This window comes from Fusarium phalaenopsidis (genome assembly GCF_050370095.1).
Source record: "Fusarium phalaenopsidis strain FUZ10S chromosome Unknown contig_32316, whole genome shotgun sequence".
Classification (NCBI taxonomy): domain Eukaryota; kingdom Fungi; phylum Ascomycota; class Sordariomycetes; order Hypocreales; family Nectriaceae; genus Fusarium; species Fusarium phalaenopsidis.
In genome coordinates, this window is record NW_028145399.1 from 109,843 (window position 1) to 132,155 (window position 22,313).

The 22,313-nt window shown below is 51.7% G+C and overlaps 8 protein-coding genes across 8 annotated transcripts; 5 read left to right on the top strand and 3 right to left on the bottom strand.

Moving 5' to 3' along the window:
• Nucleotides 1–3,649: 3,649 nt before the first annotated feature.
• On the top strand, nucleotides 3,650–4,698 carry LRP88_11599 (RTA1 domain-containing protein; the record flags this gene model as incomplete). The annotated part of the gene is made up of 2 exons (XM_083248025.1): nucleotides 3,650–4,437; nucleotides 4,491–4,698. The coding sequence occupies 2 exons, from the start codon at nucleotides 3,650–3,652 to the stop codon at nucleotides 4,696–4,698; spliced, it is 996 nt and encodes a 331-aa protein (XP_083095455.1).
• A 712-nt stretch (nucleotides 4,699–5,410) lies between these two features.
• On the bottom strand, nucleotides 5,411–7,654 carry LRP88_11600 (Zn(II)2Cys6 transcription factor; the record flags this gene model as incomplete). The annotated part of the gene is made up of 1 exon (XM_083248026.1): nucleotides 5,411–7,654. The coding sequence occupies one exon, from the start codon at nucleotides 7,652–7,654 to the stop codon at nucleotides 5,411–5,413; it is 2,244 nt and encodes a 747-aa protein (XP_083095456.1).
• Nucleotides 7,655–8,070: 416 nt separating this feature from the next.
• LRP88_11601 (succinyl-CoA synthetase-like protein) lies at nucleotides 8,071–9,334 on the top strand (the record flags this gene model as incomplete). The annotated part of the gene is made up of 5 exons (XM_083248027.1): nucleotides 8,071–8,215; nucleotides 8,286–8,302; nucleotides 8,362–8,478; nucleotides 8,563–8,941; nucleotides 9,000–9,334. 5 exons carry the CDS (start codon nucleotides 8,071–8,073, stop codon nucleotides 9,332–9,334), a joined length of 993 nt encoding a protein of 330 aa, XP_083095457.1.
• A 649-nt stretch (nucleotides 9,335–9,983) lies between these two features.
• Nucleotides 9,984–13,146, bottom strand: LRP88_11602 (uncharacterized protein; the record flags this gene model as incomplete). Its single annotated transcript, XM_083248028.1, has 9 exons — nucleotides 9,984–10,070; nucleotides 10,175–10,254; nucleotides 10,311–11,150; nucleotides 11,216–11,288; nucleotides 12,251–12,311; nucleotides 12,373–12,455; nucleotides 12,516–12,719; nucleotides 12,784–13,031; nucleotides 13,092–13,146. 9 exons carry the CDS (start codon nucleotides 13,144–13,146, stop codon nucleotides 9,984–9,986), a joined length of 1,731 nt encoding a protein of 576 aa, XP_083095458.1.
• A 448-nt stretch (nucleotides 13,147–13,594) lies between these two features.
• On the top strand, nucleotides 13,595–15,314 carry LRP88_11603 (NAD-dependent succinate-semialdehyde dehydrogenase; the record flags this gene model as incomplete). The annotated part of the gene is made up of 5 exons (XM_083248029.1): nucleotides 13,595–13,618; nucleotides 13,670–13,809; nucleotides 13,868–14,529; nucleotides 14,586–15,229; nucleotides 15,285–15,314. The coding sequence occupies 5 exons, from the start codon at nucleotides 13,595–13,597 to the stop codon at nucleotides 15,312–15,314; spliced, it is 1,500 nt and encodes a 499-aa protein (XP_083095459.1).
• Nucleotides 15,315–16,817: 1,503 nt separating this feature from the next.
• Nucleotides 16,818–18,630, top strand: LRP88_11604 (uncharacterized protein; the record flags this gene model as incomplete). The annotated part of the gene is made up of 7 exons (XM_083248030.1): nucleotides 16,818–16,936; nucleotides 16,993–17,138; nucleotides 17,189–17,376; nucleotides 17,428–17,492; nucleotides 17,586–17,912; nucleotides 17,967–18,402; nucleotides 18,466–18,630. The coding sequence occupies 7 exons, from the start codon at nucleotides 16,818–16,820 to the stop codon at nucleotides 18,628–18,630; spliced, it is 1,446 nt and encodes a 481-aa protein (XP_083095460.1).
• A 585-nt stretch (nucleotides 18,631–19,215) lies between these two features.
• Nucleotides 19,216–20,442, top strand: LRP88_11605 (isocitrate lyase/PEP mutase family protein; the record flags this gene model as incomplete). Its single annotated transcript, XM_083248031.1, has 4 exons — nucleotides 19,216–19,714; nucleotides 19,767–20,033; nucleotides 20,113–20,294; nucleotides 20,344–20,442. 4 exons carry the CDS (start codon nucleotides 19,216–19,218, stop codon nucleotides 20,440–20,442), a joined length of 1,047 nt encoding a protein of 348 aa, XP_083095461.1.
• A 118-nt stretch (nucleotides 20,443–20,560) lies between these two features.
• Nucleotides 20,561–21,987, bottom strand: LRP88_11606 (fungal specific transcription factor domain-containing protein; the record flags this gene model as incomplete). The annotated part of the gene is made up of 2 exons (XM_083248032.1): nucleotides 20,561–21,303; nucleotides 21,354–21,987. 2 exons carry the CDS (start codon nucleotides 21,985–21,987, stop codon nucleotides 20,561–20,563), a joined length of 1,377 nt encoding a protein of 458 aa, XP_083095462.1.
• Between the last annotated feature and the right edge of the window lie 326 nt (nucleotides 21,988–22,313).

Consider the following 22,313-nt stretch of genomic DNA (forward strand, 5'->3'; position numbering starts at 1 on the left):
CTGGCTCGGATGCTCCCATGCGAACAGAGTCATAGTCAAAAACATTAGCACGCTGTCGAATATGTACAAATAGGCCTCGTGAGAGATAAGACAGCCCGAATTGCCCTGAGCGTACTCGATAAGTCGAAACAAGGACCGAATCATGATCAGACCAGCTGCAATATACAGCACAAGGAGGTACCTCTGCCAAGGAATGGCCGATGCCATAGCTTTCGTTGAAAGAGAACCGGAAAATCTGATGTGAAACATAGCAGCGGTGACGGCGAATAGAGAAAAGAAGACGAGCTGGACAACAAGGCCGATGATGACGATTCGTTCACCATTGTGGAGGGCATCGAGGGTCCCTGCAGCCATCATACCACCACCTAAAGACTGTTGTCAGAGACCTGGCATATGGATAAGTGGAAAAGGAAAGAGAATTACCTGCGCCTTGGAGAACAAAGGACAGGACGTCTCCGAAGACAAAGAGTTTGGTCAGCCATATTCTCCGAATAGGAGAACAGCTTTCCCCATCTGTGACAAGAATTATGCGCCCAAGAATCATGTATATGCTTGCTGCGAATAAGGCTGGCGAGATGAGCAAGAGCAAAGTCTGAACAACGTATGGCTTGACAGTCCAGTTGGGGCTTTCAGTGGAAGATACCGCTCTCTATGACAAGGTCAGAACGGAGGTGAGTGAATATGATATTGGAGGTACTTGCGCCAATGTAGCCAATGATTTGCACTAGCTAGCAGTCAGTCTCCTTGTAACTACAGAGGTGTGAAGTAGGAAAAGCGTACTGAAACCACCGATAACGAAGCAGGTAAAGAACCATGTCTTGGCTATAACCAGTTGATACACATGCAATCCTGTGATTGCTATGAAGAGGATGATGAAAATGACCGCCGCAGCCATGGAGGGGTCATATCGGTAGAGCTTAAAGATGGTATCGCCACTCGACTCTGATCCAGCCATGAATGAGAGTGGTGAGCAAGGTCGAGCGATGAAGGAGACTGTAAGAAAGGAATGAAAGAGGGAAAAGTTGAAATGAATGTCAAGTGAGTCTTGAGAAGAAGAAATTCACTAGGGTCACCTTGGAAGGGCCAGCTGGACTTTATTGACAGCTGTTTGCGATACGTGATTGCCCCTGAAACAAGGTGAGTCTCCATGACCCCCGTAAGCGCTGTGCGAGGGGGCCGTGGCGCTTAACGCAAGTAAGCCTTGCTGGAGTCGATGCTTCGCCTCAATCTCGGGTTCGGACACTGTGCGAGTACGGGATGCGAAGTACGAAGCAGCATGTTTCAGGCTGAGGCTTCTATTGGCATTCTTCGAGCCGTCTTGGACCAACAAATTTTAGGTCCCCATACTTGAAGAGGTTGGCTCCATGGTGACCAAAGATCCAAGCTATTTGAAGCTCGCGCGGGAAGCCAGTAAGAAGCCCCCCCTGCCAGATGCGTCGGGCACCACCCGGCCAAGTCACTTGTCTCGCAATCTTTCGCTTTGAGTCCTACCCCGTTCATGGTGCCGGCATTTAAATATGTGACAGTCAAGTCTACAAACGACACTTTGGTCCCAATACCTGCAGGGAGACCAAAGCGACTTGGCCGATATGGCGCCTCTAAGCATCAGCTTCTATTCTCTCGGCAACCACCCAATCTCCTCCATCGGCCAAATAATCCAAGTCCGATGCTCCTCATCTAATGCTGCATAGATCTTATCCATCAGGTGGTTGACCCATCCATCTAACCACCATTGACGCGATAACTTGTTTAAAAGCACACAGAAGTATGAGAGAACGACCAACGCCTCCTGTTCCTCGTCTGCTAGCAACGGGAGGAAGTCCTCAGCTAATACCACCCAGGAAAAGATATCCACCAGATCCCTTTGTCCCGAAACTTCGTAGAAGACGCCGAAGGTCTGGTTCAGCGCGTCTAGGGTGGTGTCATAGATGTGGCGAAGTTGCTCGTCTTCGACCGATCTCGTCACTAGGCAGCGCAGATCTCGCACATAGTCGATCTGGAAAACCTGATCTCTGGCTGCCAGATGATGCGCTGCCTTTTTCATCATACAGGCGAATGGCCCAGCCAGAATGCTTTCGTTGGCCATGCCGATGAAGCTCCTACACCCTCCTATTAGGACCATCCACTGAGGATAGGACCAATTGTCGTCCACGGGCGAGCTTGCAAATGCTGCGTTGAATCTATTAGCAGTCATGTCAGGATGCCAGGTTCCCAAGACGGACCGAAGTAAATGGTAAAAATAGAGAAGGCGAATAAGCATTGGCTGTTGCTGCCCTCGTCAAGCCTTGACATGTACTGTGTTGCGATGCTTGACGCCTTGTTGTGGCACTCAATCGCTCTTTCGTGCAGAAGGTCGCTTCTACTGGGGGAGAACTGTGCCAAGTGTAGGGCAGACACAGAGAGGAGGGCGAGCATGGCGTAGTCGCAAGTGAAGCAAAGCTTTACCACACGCACCCGCCATAAATCTCGGATCAGGGGGTCATCACTGAGAGTCGCGTATGTCGAGGTGGAAAAATTGTGCAATAGTTCCATATCCAGCATGTCTAGAGTCCATGGTGTGGATGGTAATGGTGATGCAGACGGGGCGGGTGGTGGCTTTGTGTAGGAGCTCGCTGGGAGGGGTCTAAGGATGAAGTGGCATGTTTCATGGCGCCTCTCGCAATTGCTGCAAATGGGCCTTTCTTCACCGCACTGCCAAGGGGCATCAGCATTGGGTTGAGAGGAATAGGTAAAGCCATCGACGTTGGTCACCGGTCAGGTGCAGAGTTGGGCCAAATGGATGCAAATGAGGCTCGACGATACTCGGGAGCATCCGTGATGGTGAGAGATGAAAGGCTAATTCTTGCGCACAGCATCATCCTGCAGGATGGCCAGCACAGAATGAGACATGGCCAACATTCCACACGACGCCACAGCTAGGACCAAAGAAAGCAACGACTTACCTTGATCTTTCTTTTCTTGCAAGCGGTGCACCCTGTTCGCGACTTGGTGTGCGGCCTCCTGGGCTTCGTAACCCGAGGCTCGGATACGGCTGGGAGGGAATCCGGTGTGCTCGCCATTGGTGTCGTCAGAGCTGAATCTGGTGACACCAAGATTGGTGAGACTAGAAGAAAGAGTTGCTCGGGTTAAGAATCAGGGAGGAGGGCGCAGCTTGGATCCACGTGGATGGAGAAGGCTCGGGTTTAATGCGAGGTACGAGCCTATGCGAAGTTGGAGCCACATTTTGAGAGGGCAATGGACCAATCATATCGAGCTGGGTCCGTGACATCCGAAGCTGGTGTCGTCCTCACGGACCGCTTGCATCATCTTGTGGAGTTGGTAGGACGAGTCTGGGGAAGATGGAAACAAAGACTCCACCGCCGAGATGAGAGGCTTCGCATGGTAGTGGAGCAGCGCAACTTGATGCGATTGGCAAAAGCTGGGAGAGAAATGCAGGTAGAATGAGCCCTTCCAGGGCCAGTGTGTAAGAATATAAACAGAATTCGGTGGCAGACCATGGCCACCTACCTCCTCCTCGCCTTTACGCCTCTCCGTCCTTGTTTAATCTATCTTGCGACCCCTTTCAGGTGTTTCTTCATTCGAGCTGTCTTGTTGCCCCATCGTCCTTCGCTTCTTCCCCATAGCCTGTGTGGCCTTTCCTCCCTCAACCATGGCTGGTGGCTACGGGTCGGTAGACACCAGTAACTGCACAAAGGTCACGCCCGAGTGTCCAGTCAGTGCCACCTTGTATGGAGACTACTTCAGTACTGGGGCATGCGCTCTCTTCGTCGCCCTATACGCCATCTTGATCTTCTGCCAGCTGGGCTTCGGCTGGCGATCGAAAACGTGGTCATACACTGCATACCTCCTAGTCGGTTCCGTCTTCGAACTCATCGGATACATCAGTCGCGTTCGCATGTCCTTCAACCCCTTCATCAGCAACGCCTTTATCCTACAGATCCTCTTCCTCATCTTGGCCCCGACCCTCATCGCAGCTGCCATCTCGCTGACGTTCAAGCATCTCGTTTTGTACTATGGCACCCAATATTCCACTATCCGACCGAAACTCTACCCTTGGATTTTCGTAGGGTCTGACTTTGTCTCAATTATCATTCAGGGGATTGGAGGCGCGGTTGCGGCATCGGCGAGCACAGGCGATAACCCAGACCCCAAGAAAGCGGACCTTGGAAACAACCTCTTGATCGCCGGTGTATCTTTCCAGGTGGTCAATATGGTCGTGTGCGGCGTATTGATGCTGATTTACATCCGTCGATATCGAAATGCCCGTAAGCTGGTCACATATACCGTTGACTGCGGTGAGGACGGCATTATCTCGACCGACTCGACCGATTCTCCTTCTACATCACACAGGACGCCCCAGTCCGACAAGCGGGCGAAACAGTTCATCTATTCCATCACCATAGCGTATGTCGTCATTATCATCCGCTGCATCTATCGGTAAGTTGGCAACCCCGATTGTCTCACACTGTTGATCTAAACCATGGAAATAGCATCCCCGAAATGGCCTCTGGATGGGGCAGCAGTATCATGCGGAACGAAGCAACATTTATGGTCTTTGATGGTGCTATGATCCTCCTCGCCGTCCTTCTTCTGACCGTCGTCCATCCGCTTTGCTTCTTCACATTTCTTAGCATCAAGCCTCCTGGGTTTGTTCTACCAAAGAAGGAATCTAGGAACCGCTCCGTTGAGATGGAATGATAACGAGAGAAAATGCGGATGTCGAGGGCGTAGTTGAAAGTTGATCAATCCTGGGATGGGAGGAACAAGCTGCAAGATAACTTAGATGGACTTGCGCAGTAGGGGTTCAAACAAAAAAACAAACTGAGAGTGTTGGACGAGAAGATGATCAAGGCGTGTGGTATATGACCATCAAGGAGAATAATCTATGGTGTTTTTCGGCATTGAGCTTCAATCCCAGCATATGTCAATAACTGTGTTCTTTCTTATTGTGGCTGATGGCCTCTTTTTGGAAGCGTCACCAAGATTACAAATGGGGGGTTTCATTATGCAACCAGCTAAAACTGTCCTGCAATTAGATGGATAGATGGTTGAGCTTTGGACACATGGATAATGTATTTGCCTGGATTGGTGACGTTTGTTCTAGCACACAGACTCAAGATTTGGAAGATGGGTAGGCTTGCTGATAAAAATAAGTCGCCATTGAGAAAGCAAGGATAGTTGTCGAAACAAGAGTATGGTCAAAGAATCTGATTCATTCCGCTGATGACTGAAATCATGAGGTCCCCAGATACATCATGAACAGAGGGACGAGGATGGAATAGGACAGGGAATCTTGCTCAAAGGAAGTGCATGGAGTACAATGTGGAATGGGGGGCCAGGTTGGCAACACAATCGACGTCCCATCGTCGTCTAGGCGCTTTACACCTACCAATCTTGAGGTGGAGAATTCTTATGACGGTAGAGCCGTCTCGATCAAGTCCGCCATGTACCAGTCAATGGCGCCGCCCTCTCGATTGACAAACCTGTTCTCAATCTGCGAGTACAAGAAGTGCTCGACATCGGCCGTCGACATGTTCCACGGCCCCTCGGAGGCTGTAGCACCCGTAGTGTCCGTAACATCAGCCGCATCTTGGCTGTGGCTTTCCGGAGGAGCCCAAGGAGATGTTGCTGGAGGGGGATGGGTCTCAGTCGCCAGCCTTGGGGCCGGTACGCCCTCACTCCAGTCCTCGCCGAGCTGTAGCCGCGCCGCCGTCGGTCGGTCGAGGTACTGGAAGAAGACCTGGAGGATCCAGTTCTTGACCTCCCAGGTTTTCTGCAGTTCCTGGAGGGCCAGTAAGCAGAGCTTGGCGCGATGCTCGGTGACGTAGCGCCGGCTGCCTTCGGAGAAACGCAGGCTCAGGGTGTGGATGCACAGAGTGTTGAAGATGTTGGTGATAACATGGATCTGGCCGTGGCACATGCAGCTTTCTGTCAGCATGCTCTCGATTATTGACGTGTTCCTAGCAGCGGCCTGTAAGGCCACCTGCCCGTCGACTCCTCCACCGTGCGCTCCATCTTGGCCGCACCTTGAACGGTAGAGGAGAATGAGTAGGTTATTATATGCTAGGTGCAACATGCTGGCGTGGAAGCTTGGTGTATTCTCGAGGCCGTCCATCCGCATCTGAGTTGGGAGTTTTGACCTCCACTGTAGGAGATACTCTCGGATTTCACCCCGTTTGGCGCCTGTCAGATGTTTCAAAGGCAGAAAGTCATGATGGATGATGCGCCCAAGTATGCGTGATAGCTCAACAAGACAAATCATGTATGAAATGGACTCTTGAACCTGGGTCGGCGACATTGACGGACCAAACGCAGACTCAAAGTCTTTGTCGCAAAGGGTCTCTATATCGCAGTCTTCATCGCGTACCCTATTGGGTAACCCCAAGGCTGCAGCGCATTGCCTCTCACGGATGTAGATGGACCACCATATGCGCTTGCGTAGCCTCTGCACCTCATCTTGGGCACCACGTGGCGACCGATGCAGGGCTTTCGTTTGTGCCAAGCTGACGGCGGCCCCAAGCCAGTGTCGCGTGTCCTTTTGCAAGAGAGCGCCGGCCCTCCAGAAGCTCAAAAGGAAGAGGGCCTGGATGACGATGAGTGCCTTGGGCTCTATCTCGGCATCGAAGAGATCCTTGGCTCGGTTGTAGAATATGTATTTGGCCCGCTGACGAGAGCCAAGCCCGACGCAGACGAGGTTTTCCTCCTCACAATGCGTGACGCCAATGAACAAGAGGGCTTGAAGGAGCAGAGGTGATAGGGTTCCTTGCTGGTATTCTTGCCAGATGTCTGGCTCGTCCACGATGGCGAAGCAGGTATGAAACCAACGGAAGTAGGCCATCAACAATTTCTCGACCGCTGACTTGGTTGGGAATGAAAAAGCACCCTCAGCCTCCAGGAGACGTATCCTGGCCTGTCTGCGCTCGGCCGCCCACTCCGAGGTCAGAGTTGCGGCTCGAACAGCCTCGGGAACAGGGTATAGGAATCTCTGCTGGGTCGTAGCCGGCATTGCGGGCGAAGAGTGCGCCGCGTCGTGGAGGTAACGGATGGAAGTCGACTCCCCGAGGAAGACCGTCTCCTCGTCATCCTGTCTGCCAGGCTCCCGACTCGATACGCCTTCCGGTGAAGGGTCTTGGCGAGTCGTTGACGATGGGGCGGCACGGATGAGGGTCTGATCTGGCGGCGCGTGAGGCCAGGTCTGCTCGGCAATGTCATACTGAGAAAGGCCTGCGAGCACTTGCGAGGCGACAATGTGGTCTTCCCAGACTTGCCGGACCGGACTAGTAGCTCCAGCGTCGGTGACACCTGTGGGAGTCTCGGTCGTCGTGTTATGATGAGAAGCAACAGCGGGGACAGAACTGCCGTCAGAACCATGCGTAACCGGTGTAGACGACAAACCGAGATCGCTCCCGCTCTCCTCTAGACCCGGCAGTGCAGTGTCTCGGGTATGTGAGCCAGGCTCTAGGTCAGTTTCGCGTGGCCTCGGTTCCCTGGGCTTTCGAGGGTGCTTCCCTCGCCGGGACTCGCGAAGGACGCAAGGAGTATCAGCGTTTGCACAATGAGTGCAGGGGTTGCGCTCCAATCTGTCACATTTGACGCGGCGAGCATTGCATGAGAGGCAGGCCTGTCGAGCACGCTTCTTGCGCGACAATCTCATGGCTGCCGATGACGGTTCAGAGCAGGTTGTAGGACGGTCGGCGACCAAGACTCGTGTGGGTGTCGGCTACACACTTCACCTTTATGGCTTTAAGCGTAACACCGGCTGCCATTACTCAGCTAGTTATGGGCTGTTTCGCCCGCCATGACTAGCTTGGTATATAGCCGATATGATTTCTATGGCCAATGGCCTGACGGCCGGTTACATGTTGTGGAGCTTGACTTTTATGCAGGAGACCGAGTGAGCCCGAATTGGCTCCAAGCTAAGTACCTACGGAGACCAGCGGCTGTCCTCCAGACTCCTGTCCTTTTAGTAACTGCTTGCCTCTGTCCACGTCCGTCATAGGTTCCCGAGATTCTGGAACTTTTGGTGTTGGGATTCCCATGGCCCTGAAACTTTTTAGCATACCACTAAATATGGCATCCCAACAAATCCCACAAGTGACAAGGCGAGCATTCTCATGCTTCAGGGCCTTCTCCAGCTACCCCAGCGCCAACGGGGGTTATGAGGCAACGATTGGCAACCTGAATATCAACAAAGACACAAGGGTCATTTACCAAGGTACGATTACCCTCTATCCCCTGTATTGATAGCTGCTAGGCTCTTCATAGCTAACAGAGCTTCTCTCAAGGTTTTACTGGAAAAGCGGTATGGTTTGGGAAATTATGGCTACGAGTTGCAGATCATGGCTAACATTAAACTTGAAGGCGACCAAGAATGCCCAAGACACAATTGAATACGGGACCAACATCGTCGGCGGTGTTTCACCCGGTAAAGGAGGCAAGGAGCATCTCGGCCTGCCCATCTTCAACACCGTCAGAGAGGTACGACTGCAATGACCTAAATCCGCGACACGTCTTGCTCTCTGCTGGATCTGTTTCAGCTGACCTTTTTCCTCGTACGTGCAGGCGATGCAAGAGGTGAAGCCTTTTGCAACCTCGGTTTTCGTGCCCGCCCAATTCGCCGCCGGGGCCATCATCGAAGCCATCGAGGCTGAAGTGCCTCTTGTCGTTTCTGTCGCGGAGCACGTGCCTATCCACGACATGATCCGAGTGCACCAGGTGCTACGAACCCAGAACAAAACTCGGCTTGTTGGAGCAAACTGCCCCGGCATAATTGCGCCAGAACAATGTCGAATCGGTATAATGCCGCATAAGCAATACTCCAGGGGCTCGATCGGAATTGTATCCAAGAGCGGAACTCTAAGCTATGAGGCCGTAGGCTCGACTACAAGGGCTGGGCTTGGGCAGAGTTTAGTGGTGGGAATGGGTGGAGATATGATGCCTGGTATGCAACGTCTCAAACCCGAAATGCCAGCTCCATACTAATGTCCTTGGGTCCGTAGGCACAACACTTGTCGATGGGTTGAAGCTATTCTTCGACCATCCAGAGACCGAAGGGATAGTCGTCATTGGGGAAATCGGGGGAGAGGCCGAGCTGCGGGCTGCCGAAGTCATTCGCGAGTACCGGAAGTATACGCCAAACCCAAAGCCCATCATTGCCATGGTTGCCGGCAAAACAGCCCCTCTAGGACGGATTATGGGGCATGCAGGCGCAGTTTTGACTTCTGGTGATGTTACGGCAGAGGCCAAGGCCAAGGCATTGGAAGAGAGTGGTGCAGTCGTCGTCCAACACCCTGGTGTGATAGGAGAAGCTATGAGAAGTCTCTTGGGCCGATAATCGCAGACAGACGTTCATGGGGCTGAATCCATGGTTGCGTGGCTTTTGGGTACCTATCTTCAATAGACTCGGAGACAGCCACGATTAGTTTTGATCGTTTGAGACCTTGGGCTTGTAAGAAAATGGACCTATTCTAGGCCTCAGCCTACTACCATCCTTCCACACCATGGAAGGTCTTTGCTCCTGTTTCTCGCCAGTTCCGTGAAGTTTCCGCTTCACTTCCCAATCAGTTGGCAAGCTGTGATTTTACTCATGGCCTCGCTGATCGGGGCATTGGTCGTAGATTGTACATAGGACACACCGTTGCATCTAATCCTTCTATGCCCGTTGCAATAGAAGTCAAAATAATTAGCTTATGGTATTTCACGGTATTGAGTTTGAATGCCCTCGTGTGTTAGTAACTGTGTTTTTGCTGTTGTAGGTGATGGCCTCTTGCTGACTCGCCATTGCAAACAATAATAATTGGTCGTAGATTGGTTACGAATTGAGAAACCCGGTCGTAATTTACTTGAAGAGACTAGGAAAAGAGAACAGTTACAAACAGGGAGGTGCGAATGTGGAAGAGAAGTGGTAGAGCTAAAGCGTATGGCGAATAGGCCTAGTGGCCAAGTCAAGGCGTGTCTGACTCAGTAACTATCTAATACTTTGATCAAGCAAGTTTGGCCAGCTCAACAGCCTTCTCTGCAGCCTTGTCAAAATCCGACTCGACGAAAAAGCCCAGGTCTGCTTCATCAAGCTAGCACAGGCGTCAGCATTGAACGGTACCGGAGCATCATCTTGGGTCAAAAGAAGTCATACAATTTTCAAGCCTTCCGATGAGTTAGTGCCCTGCAATCGTACCACAAGGGGTACTCGTAGGGGACCAAGCTCTTGCGCAGCGCCGATGATGGACTCGGCGATCATGTCGCACTTGATGATGCCTGTGAGGGCAGCTTAGCGAGTGCAAGACACGAGTCTCGATGCTGTGACTTGCCACCATAGATATTGATCAAAATTACCCTGACCCTATCATCCCTGAGGATAATGTCGAAAGCTTTCTGCATGGTTTGCTTGGTTGCCTGACCGCCTGCATCAAGAAAGTTCGCGCTGGTACCTCCGTGATAATTAATGGCATCGTTAGTTGCCATCGCTAGTCCTGCGCCGTTCACCACGTTGCCGATATTGCCACCTAGTTTGATGTAAATGAGGCCGTGTTTCCGGGCTTCCATCTCCTCTGGAACTTCGGCTCCCTCATCACGAAGAGAAAAGAGCTCGGGTTGGCGCTTTTCAGACGCGTCGTCCGCGGTAAAGTTGGAGTCGAGGCAGATGAATGTCCCATCTTTGGCCTTGGCTAGGGCGTTGATCTCGATGAGCGTGGCATCTCTGGTTTGGAAAAGATCGTATAGCTGGTTCAGAATATTCCGGATGCTTTCAAGTCCTCCTTGTGGCGCGTTGACAAGCTCGGCGACGTTGGAGGTCAGCTCTTGGGTGATGCCGTTCGTGAGATCAAATCTGAAGACATGCTCCTCGCGCCGTTCGCCAGTAACCTGTTCTTGCGAGCTTGCTGCTTTGTTCTTAGAAGCAATCATGATAGGTGCACAGGCCTCACGGTCCAGCGTCAGTGCCAGATACCATGTGTCTTCAAAAGGGAGTGACTCGGTCACGTAAACTTTCTTGACCGCCACAGCTTTATCTGAGGGGAGTTTGGCGGCCTGTCCTGTACCCAGCAACGTCGATGTCACAGCCTCGGCATCTTTGGCGGTTTGGGCAATCGGGGCTGAACGAAATGAAAAGCGTTGTCCCGTGAGTGTTTGGGGCTTGATCAGACATCCGCGGCCTTGAAGAGCTGTCAGTTGCCATCGCCAGTCTATATAGAGACTCAAGAGCTGCCCGCTGACTTACCAAACTCTTTGACGATATGGGCGGCTTGGGTAGGACTCTGGGCCAGCTTTCCTCGAGGAACTGGTATACCGTGCTGAATGCACTCGTTAGGTGCCGAAGGGCAGAGGCTATACCATGGTATACGCACCTGTTTGAGTAGTTGTTGCGACTGGTATTCGTGTAGATGAAGACAGCGAGTTTGTTGTTTACCGAGCAGCCGTATCTTTGATGGTTAGTGAAGCACGGCACAAGTTCTAGTCTCTTTCACCTTGGGCTGCCAACTTCTACTGGCTGAGCTTGGAGAGAACATGATTTCGAACAAAGGCCAAGAGGGGTTTGGTGTTGGCAATTCGTCCAACCTTTCACTAAACTTCCGCAGAGGAGAATCCCTTATGAGGTTGCCTCAGGCGTGGAGCCCTGAACACAGCCCTTTGCCCTTGCTGGCCGGTAACCAAGTTGATAGCCGAGAACGTTATAGCCTTGAGTTCTGTCGGTTGTTCGGTCCGAGTCCGGAAATAATAGAGGGGGCGGGATTCGGCCTGGAAGCGGAGAATATGGTGGATATGTCGAGTGCCATGGCAGCTTGGGGTCAGAATCCCAAGGTGTTGGACGAAACCTCGATAGATGCTGAGAAGTGGTTGAGACAGACACATTAGCATCGACGTTGGATCGCCACCACTCTTGGTACGCGCCTAAGCGTGCCTATTCAGGACGCAATAGCTAGAAGTCTACTGATCAAACGCAGATTGCTTTTCCGGTTCACAAGATATGGAATAGAGCACTCAGGGATTACTGGAGGGTTTATAATAATAGGTTGTCTAGCTCCTCGAGGTACTCCTACCCTACAGACCCTAAAGCTTGAGGCCGTCCGTTTATCTACCCGGGTACTCAAATAATTGTTCTAAGATTTGGAGGCCTGCAGGATTTCCTGCTTCAAATGGCCCTTCCTCCGTCGACCTCCATATTGATACCGGTGACAAAGCTACTATCATCAGAGGCGAAGAACAAGCAAGCGCCCGCTACGTCCTCCGGCTCACAAAGTCGTTGCAGTGGGACGTTGCTAATGAAGTTTGCCCTGTTCAGAGGAGTATCAGGTTGGCCTGAGAAGGCTTCGAAACTGGAATGAAATCAGTATGTCCCCTATATTTCTCAAGTGTATCCAGTCGGGCGCGTCTCACAGTCCGGTGCCACCTAGCAGAGGGCAGACCGAGTTTATTCGGATATTGTTGACGCCGTATTCTGCAGCAAGACCCTTGGTGACCTGGCAATCGTGACATGTTAGCTTTTGAAATCTCCTGGGCTCCTAGTTAAGAGCTCTCACGTTCCAAATTGCACCCTTGGATGCATTGTACCAAACAAGGCCAGGCCGAGGCCGCGTCGCGCCGACTGAAGCCACGTTGATCATTGTTCCTCCTTCACCCTGCTTGATCAACTCAGGGATAAAGACCTGAGAGCCGAAGTAGACGCCTTTGACGTTGACGCGGAAACATTTGTCGAAATCGGCTTCGGTCACGCTCGAAGTGGGCTAGGAATATCCCAGGGTTAGCACCCGAGTCAGGCGATGCTCAGTGTTTAGAGGCTGATTCTACCTTGTTGTGATAGGTGGTTCCTGCATTGTTCACGAGACAGTCTAGGCGACCGTAGCGGGACTTTGCAGCCTCAACAAGTCGCCTCCAGTCCTCTTGCTCACCAACGTCTGCTTTGAAGAACGACATCGAGTTGGGCATGGCTTTGGCAACGCTGCTGCCTCCGCGTTCGTTGACATCGGCAATGAGGACCTTGGCTCCTTCAGACGCGAATCGCCTCGCGATGCCTTCACCATACCCAGAGCCTCCTCCTAGGTTGATTCAGCGACCTTGTCTTCCCACTCAGGACACAAAAGTTAGGGATGACGAACCGGTAACAATGGCGACCTTGCCAGCAAGGCGCAAGCCCGTCTTAGTAGCGCTCATGATTGGAATGGATTGGATACTTTTGCTTGAACTCGCAGAGACTCTTCTTGGTCGACGCTTGATGTTTATTGACTTTTGACATGATGATTGCTTTTCCATCTTGTTACACATTGCAAGTATTTGGAGGCATTCGGTTATACACCATACCTAGCCGATGTCCCCAGCAGCTCCACCACAAGTAACCGTCGGTTACGTACCCCAGCCGCGGTTCATTCCAACCGATTGCGCCTTGGATTCACGCCTGCTTTATCAACAGCTGCAGAAGAGGGTTCTTCTACAGATTATTTCCAGGCCACTAATCTGTCTTTGCGTACTGACGCATTAAACTATCCTGTTTGTTGCATCCCCGTTTCTAACCCTGCAAACGATGAATCTTCTCGCCGCCTCCAAACGGACACCTCCGATCAGGAAGCTATCCTTTACAGCCCTTCCGTTGATACGCCGCACAATGGCAACAGCTACTAGCCAGCGGGTTCGGTTGAATCCACGACCCGATTGTGGAACACTGACCAACACGCCACAGATAACGTCGCTCTTGCGAGACCCCAGTCTGTTCCAAGAACAGGCTTACATTGAAGGGAAATGGCTTGACGGAGGTGCCGCGTCCCAGTTCCAGGTCTACAATCCGTACTCTGGTGAGTCGGTGGGCTCATGCCCAGATATGTTCGTCCTCCATGCTCGCCTGACTTGCTCAGCGTATCACTCTAACCATCCAATTCAGGAACGAAAGGGGCACATCGTGGGCCATCGACGTCGCACAGAAAGCTTTTGACAAGTTCCAAAAGACCTCTCCCCGTGAGCGCATGTCGATCCTGAAGAACTGGTACGAACTCATGCGGGAGCACGAGCAAGACCTGGCAACCATTCTCAGTGTCGAAAACGGACGCCCGATTGAGGCCGCCCGCGCCGAGATTCGATACGCAGCGAGCTTCCTTGAGTGGTTCCAGGGCGAGGCTGTGCGATCCTACGGCGACACGATCCAAGCCAGTGCGCCAGGATCTCAGGTGCTGACCATCAAGCAGCCTGTTGGAGTCGTTGGCATCATCACGCCTTGGAACTTTCCGTCAGCTATGATCACAAGAAAGGTCGGTGCGTCCCTCGCCGCTGGTTGCAGTATGGTGGTGAAGCCCGCGGCAGAGACCCCATTCTCAGCTCTGGCCTTGGCTGTGCTGGGCGAGAGGGCTGGTGTTCCCGCTGGGGTATTCAACGTGATAACGACCCAGGACAACATCGCCGAGGTGGGAAAGCTGATGTGCGAGCATCCAACCATCAAGAAGCTGTCGTTCACTGGGTCCACTGGGGTTGGAAAGGCTCTAGTCCAGCAGTCTAGCAGTTCCCTGAAGAAACTCTCAATGGAGCTAGGCGGCAACGCTCCATTCATTGGTGAGTAAAGACGGATCGATACGATGGCGGTGGCCTCGAGAACTGACAACTGCTAGTCTTTGATGACGCCGACATTGGCGAAGCCATCGAAGGCCTGATGGCAGCCAAGTTCCGGGGCTCTGGTCAGACCTGTGTTTCGCCTAACCGCGTCTACGTCCAGGCAGGTATTCACGACACATTTGTTCGGGAGCTTCAGCAGATGGTCGAAAAGAAGTTGGTAAAGGGAGACCCCTTGAGCAGCAGCACCACCATCGGGCCCTTGATCAACGCCAAGGCTGTGCAGAAAGTCGAACGCCTCGTTGGTGATGCTTGCAACCGCGGAGCAGAGGTTGTCATGGGCGGGAAGCGGTCTGCGGAAGATCCTGACAATTATTATCCTCCAACAATCCTCCAAAAGATGAGCCACTCAATGCATGCAAGCAAAGAGGAGCTTTTCGGGCTAGTCGTAGCCGTTTACAAGTTCACCAGTCAGGAACAGCTCGTCGGCATGGCCAATGACTCGGACGTGGGACTAGGCGCGTATGTTTACACGGCTCAGATCAAGAAGGCCTGGGATGCCGCCAAGTCGCTTCAGACTGGGATGGTCGGGATCAACACTGGCGTTATCTCCGACCCAGTTGCGCCCTTTGGGGGTGTGAAGCACTCTGGATTTGGCCGTGAGGGAGGCAGAATTGGGATCGAGGAGTTCCAGATTCTCAAGGTAAGCTCGCCGAACCACCGATTTCTTCTTTCTGAGAGGTTGCTGACTCATGTAGACCATCACTGTCGGCGGACTTGGAATTTGATCAGCCCTCAATGGCAAGCACTGGGATCGAGAATTGTTGTATAGGGAATTTAAATGACGCCCCTTCCCCCATCTGTAGAGGACCACATGCGCAAATTACAATACTGTTATTGACGAGACCGGAGTATGGAGAGTAAAGGGGAGCGAGGTAGCATATCGTATCGTTTTAGTGACACTTACATACTACCAAGTGCTATAGACCAGCCCACATCCTCAGTAAAATGCCATAGGATGATCCGTTGCACGCTCTTGCCACTAGTGGAGTATGTCTATCTGCACCTGATGGTGGGATTAGCAGAGTAGCTACCAGAAGAGCCCAGTCTTGCCACATGGTGTGATGGTTGGTGTAAGGCACGAAATAAGACGACAGCAGTTGAATGGAGAGATCACTGGTTCTTAGTAATTGCCGAGGGGAAGAAGGGCATTGAAATTACATTGGCTATGTATGTTATCTGTAGTATTTGATCTACACTCGTTACTCTGGGGGAGGATGGTATCTAGTTCACGCTTTTGATCTGTTATGCTTGCTTCCCCATCCATAACGGACCCAATGGACATGACCAAACCGGAAGTGCGAGGGAAGAGTGACGCCAAAGCGGCTCTTCCCTGGCAAGCTCCGACCACTTCACCGTTTGGCCGATAATGCGAGGTAGCTCTCTTCTTCTTCGAGCACAGCTTGGCTCTCGTACCACATTCTTGGAACGAGCGGTGAATCACCAAGATCTAATCTCATTGTCGACGTAGACTAAAGCTTAGATACTCCGTAAGCCGCCTTATTATGTACCGCGGTTATTTAGTCGGCTATCAAGTTCATGCAAGACCGAGCTGAACTTAGGCCAACTTGAGCCTGTTCAAGTGTTTAGCCGAACCTCATGAGCGGCAGAGATAGTCTGCTTTTAACCACGAATGCCGTGTTACGGGGACCTTCCAACTGGATTGGTCACGAACGTTTAGTATCGTGGATCTCAAAGTGCGCCTGTATGAGGAAGCAAGCCCACCGGTATTTCTTCAGTTCCGGGCTAACCAAATTGTTATCAATTCCAGTCACTGTGGCACTCCGTCTTAATCGACAGAGTGATATACAATCATTGATTCATAACCAAGTTGCCGAGGCTGGCTGGATGGGGATTGCTGGCTATCCTTTTTACCGTAAGTCGGCGACCAAAGGATGTGGATGGTTGAAGGCGAGGTAGTAGCCGGCCACGAGGGCTCTCGGTTATTGTGATCACCATGTCAGCGAAGCTTACCCCTTGCATTGGAGAATGCTGTTTGTCCGATCCCCGCGGGGAAGTGCCAAGCCATATCCCCATGAAAGCGGAGAGGCGGAGAAGATAGACTGGTGTTGATGCAGGTTGGCTCTCTCTCGGTGTCGCGGAACTGGACATCCAGGTTATATATTGATTGGCCCCTTTAACACCTCGTGCTTTCTAAAATTCTCACACTACAGCTGGTGGGGTTTTCCAAGCATTCAGTCACTCTATTCTACGCGATTATCTTATCGACCATGGTTACTGCAAGCGACAAAGAAGGCCGCCCTCTGCACGTCGAGGGTGAATGTCATCCCAAAGCAAAGACGGAGCCTGAGCAAGACGCCTCCTTTGCTGCCTTGGAGAAAAGGATCACGTAAGTTTGCGTTCTATAACTCCATGCCATACCAGTAAGGTCTAACACCAGATAAGACGAAAGACAGATCTGAGACTTTTACCGATTCTTGCGTCCCTTTATACCATCTCCCTCATTGACAGGACCAACTTGGGAGCCTCTCGAATTTCCGGCATCGACGAGGATCTAGGCCTTGCCAAGGGAAACCGATACTCCGTTGCAGGTAAACAGCCAAGCTTTCTCCCAGTTCAGCTCTGTGCTAAGTGCTCCAAGTGCTTGTCTTCTACGTTGGTTACATCATCTTTGAGCTGCCTAGCAATCTGGCCCTGAAGAAGTTCGGGGCGGCTGTCTGGCTGGCGATTCTGGGCCTAGTATTTGGACTTGTTGCCGTTGGAATTGGTCTGATTCACAACTACAAGGCTCTTGTGGCGCTCAGAGTATTGCTTGGTGCCTTTGAGGCTGTAAGCACTCTCCATCTAGGCCCAATGTTACCTTGAATCTAACCATCGTAGGGCTTGTTCCCGGGATGTCTTTACCTTATCTCGGCATGGTATCGACGATATGAAGTCCAAAAGCGGTATGTTGTCCGAGCCCCAATGCTTGGCCTGTGTTATTCATTTCCAAAAGCTGGACTTCATTGCACAAAGCAAGACACTAACAAATTTGAAAGTATCGCGTTTTTCTATAGCTTCTCGTCCTTCATGTCCTCATTTGCCAACATCCTCGCATATGGCCTCACCCAAATCGCCGATGACCCCGAGCGACATGGATGGAGATATATCTTCATTGTTCAAGGTTCCCTAACTTGCGGTGTTGCGATCCTCACCTGGTCTATCGTTGTCGATTTTCCGGACTCGAAACGGAACAAGTTTCTGACTGAAGAAGAGAAGGAAGTCCTACGACAGAGGCTCATCTCAGAGCGCGGGGACGCTGAAGCCGGAAAGGTGACTTCCAAGGTCATTGCACACGCTTGCAGACAGTGGCACATTTGGGCAGTGTGAGTGCCCTTTAGAGCTTCACCACTTTACAGACACCCCTGCTAACCTGCCAGGTGCCTTATCTATATGGGCGGTGCATCCGGCCTATACGCTTTCCTCTTCTTCCTCCCCGTCATCTTGAGGAATAGCTTGGGCTTTTCCCAGGTTCAGGCATTCTGCCTCACTGCTCCTCCTGCTGCATTTGCGGTAGTGGTTAACCAGTTCATCTCTTGGGCTGCCGACAAAACCCGTATGCGAGGCCCCTATGCTTTTCTCGAGTGCGTTATCGCCATAGTCGGTCTCGCAATGACTGGCTTTCTTACAAACCCGATTCCCCGATATATCGGAACGTTCCTCGGAATGGGCGGCACCACAGCTTTGATCTCGACGACACTCGCTTGGGCGCAAAACAACGTCTTCAGCGACGCCGACCGCAGCGTTATTACTGTAATTCAGGTTTGCCATGCTGCTCTCGGTGGCATATACTCTGCACTTGTATTTAGGCAACAGGTAAGAGAGAAATGATCCCTCAAGTTCGGTGCCGGAGGAAACAAAGGCTGATCTTGCTGTCAGGATGCTCCCAACTATGTCCCTGGTATTATCGGAACCGGTGCTCTGTTTCTTCTGGGTGCCATCATGACACCTATTACATCTTGGCTTCTTTGGAAACTAAACAGGGAGGCGGATCGCGGGAAAAGAGTCGTCGAAAATAACGAGTCCTTTCGATACACATGGTGACTGCCATAAACCAGCGACATACGTGCTTGGAGCTTTGAAGAAAAAATCCATTGCCATGGTAGCTAGGCGTTTGAACTGCAGTCCGACCGTGACGTTGAGCTCTGTATTAGATATCCCAGGTAGTGACAAGTCAATTCCTGTATAATGATGTTGGCAAATCAACTCAGTTGCCTCAGTGAAGTTAGCGCCTACCACGGCTGATAGCATGGCATTGTGAAGATCGGCTTCCCTGTTGACACCAAGAGGAGTATGATAGCCGGCCTCGAACGGAGTTGGGAAACCGAGTACGGAAATAGGCCGGACTTTAGGCCCCCTCAAGTAATTCCGTGGTCTTATTTACCTTGCTAGCTATGCACGCATTGTTCACCGTCCGGGATATAGCGGGAAATCACGGCAACCTCAGGGAAAGCAAGGACTGAGACCAACATATGGTTTAGCGACTTATCCTCACGAACATGCCCGGAATAATGTGCTTTCTGGCAAGGTTAAATAGAAAGAGTTTGCTAAAAGACCTTGATCTGCAATTATATCACTTCCTTCTCAGAGTGGTCTCTACATCACAATCCGCTTGAGTCACAACCTGCAATGGCCCCGACGCACCCCGACGATGTTCCTTATCCGTTCACGGTTGGCACCGGCCAGCGAATAGAGGCACCACGTCAGAATAAAGGACCTGAAACTGCAACATTGACTTTCCCCAATGTTCGCGGTCGATTCCCGTCTGCACAGGCCTCACGGCTGCGATCGATGACCTTGGAGGCATACGCCGACAAGGGCAAGATCCTCGCCGTCCCTTGCTCCTACGACGCTTTGTCATCGCGACTTGTCGAGGAAGCTGGGTATCCCATGCTTTTTCTGTCTGGATTCACGGTCGCGAGCACCCACGGGCTTCCAGATACGGGCTACATCGCGATGCAAGAAATGTGCGGTAAGATCCAGGAAACAGTCCGCCAGACGTCAGTCCCTATCATTGTGGACGGTGATACTGGGTATGGAGGGCCATTGAATGTCAAACGAACGGTTGAGAGCTTTGCGCTTGCGGGCGCGGCGGGCGTCATGATTGAAGACCAGACATGGCCGAAGCGTACGTGCCCACATCCCAGGCATATTAATGAATGCTAATAGGCCGTCTGTAGGCTGTGGGCATACGAAAGGAAAATCGGTGGTATCCCGTGAAGAAGCCTTCGCACGCATCCAAGCTGCATGTGATGCTAGGGATAACGGTCTTGATATTTTCATCCTCGCCCGTACTGACTCCCTCATACTCGGATGGGATGAAGCCATGTACCGTGCGAAGGAGTTTCAAAGAATTGGTGTGGATGGCATCTTTATTGAGGCTCTTCCCGATCGTGCTGCCATGAAGAAGGCCGTGGACGAAATTAACATGCCGATGATGGCAAACAGTAAGTCTCTAGATCACCCTTTTTGTGCATGACTGACGCATTCAAGTCATTGAGGGAGGTTTAACAGAGAATCTCTCAGCTCTGGAGCTAGCAGAGCTTGGATTCAGCGTTGTCGCCTACCCGTTCACCCTTGTCGCCGCTAAACTGCGAAGTATCAGGGAAACATTGAAGGCTCTCAAGTCAAGCTTGACTGTTGGGCCTCCGCCCATGATTCTTTCCGCTGAGGAAGTCTGCAGAGGTGTAGGCTTTAACCAGTATTGGGTAAGGAATATGTGCTCGAAGTATGGTACTGCGACTCACACTTAAATAGGACCTCGAACGGAAATATGCTTATACGACGAACGGACAGTCGGACAAGAAGAGGAAGATGAATGGCAGCAGGGGCATCGGGTCTTCAGAGGTGGAGTAATACGGATGGCAAGCTTGAACGGCAATAATAATATTTGTCTCAACCTCTGCAAGCAGAATAGAATGAATGCATCTTCGAGTCTCCCACTGTGCGCCTCCTTTGCCATTGTTTGGTTGTGTCACACCTCTGGGTCGGGAATTACGGGAAGATTCCACAGGAAGCTCCAGTCTCCATCATCCAAACCTATCATACCAGTGGACTCATCCGTAGCAACTCCAAAAGGGGCCATGGACATATCCCACGGCACAGACAGCCAGTCCTCCGGATTTTGAAATGCTTGCATGTCGACCATGTCAAGGTCACGGCCCTCATTGGCTAGAAGTCTATCCAAACCCGCCGTCATGTTTTGCTCAGTCCCCTGCTGGAATGTCGTTTTGACAAAGTTGTGCTTGTAACGCTCTACGTGAACTTCCAAGACGGCAGCATACCGGGATGCGAGCTCCAGATCATCCCAGGTACTCCCCCGAAGCGCCTCAATACCACCCTGTAAGAAGTCCAGGGAGTTCTCCAATTGTGTTTGCTTAACCCCTAGTCCTAGGGCCTTGAGAAGAAAGACAGAAGCTGCAATCACGCGCCTAGTGACACGTGTGGGACAGTATCGCAGCTTCTCCTTTTCAGCCAGGCGAACGGTGCTTTGAAGAATTTGCCCGCAACCGTCGATGACTCTCATGACGAACTGGAGATCGGCTGTAGTAGCAAAGCTTTGAATCCAAGTTGGGCTGTGCCGGTCGATCGATTCCTGGGTCTTGGAGACCGCGTCCGTCAAGCGATCAGCGATGGCTTGCATACCGAGACTGTTGAGAAAGACGTTATGATACTGGTACTCGATGGTAAGGAGCTCGTAGGTGTGTTCAGGCAGTCCTATTCTATGTGAGTATCCTTTTTAAGTCCAACTGAGCGGATCAGCGTACTTTGCTCACACAGATAAGCCTGCCGCCATGCCAGAAGCTGCTGCTGAAAGTCTTCAATGCTGCTGACGTATTTGTAGCTTTGAATGAGCTCCCTTGTCGCACATGTCGAGGAGAATAGAGTATTGGAGATAGACTTGGCCAGCCTTGAAAGCGCTAGCTGGCTGTCAATAAAGTTCCGTTTTTGTTCAACATCGAAGTCTGAGCGGTTTGACAAAGGTTCAAAAGCCGATGAATTCAGGCTCAAAGGAACAAGCGAGGAAGATCCCAGTCGACTGGAGAACTGCTCGTCCGCAATGAAGATGACCTTCCGAAGCCATGTATAGCTGTATATGCGTTTCTGCTGTTCGTCCGGCGAGTTCAACCCAGCGACCGCCAGCTTGGCCTTGGTTGCGTCAAAGATACCGATTTCGTGACCCAAAGTGACAGCACACCCGAGAAGCATCCAGGACATACGATCAATCATTCGTACCGGGGAGATGATATCTCGGAACCAGTTCCCATGGATGTCCTGGGTCACGTCTGCTTCATTATCTCCCGGCTGGTCACGATCATCGGGCAGCTGGAAGATGAGGTCAGAGTCCCAACCATCGGATTTCGGAGGGAAGTAGACAGCTCTGGGCGCCCATTCTGTCATAAGTATGAGGGCCTGGATTGAACCAAAAGTGCGTGTCTTCGCTTTGGACTTTTTCTCCTGGCCAAAGATGATTCTTGTTACTAGGTGCTGGCAATGCTCCCAGAGGCGATCATGTAAGGCGATGCTTCTCGACCAGCTGCTTGTTCCTCGGAGTGGATAGAATCGAGACCCTATCATTAGAATTGTGCAGCAGAGCAATGGCTCTTGGGTGATGAGGGAGTAGTGATTAGCATGGTGGCGGTAAAAGTCGTCGAGAATGGGAGACCAAGGAGAGAGATTTTCGAAGAACCTTCCGAGTCAGCCTGCCAACAAACCACCTTTCTATA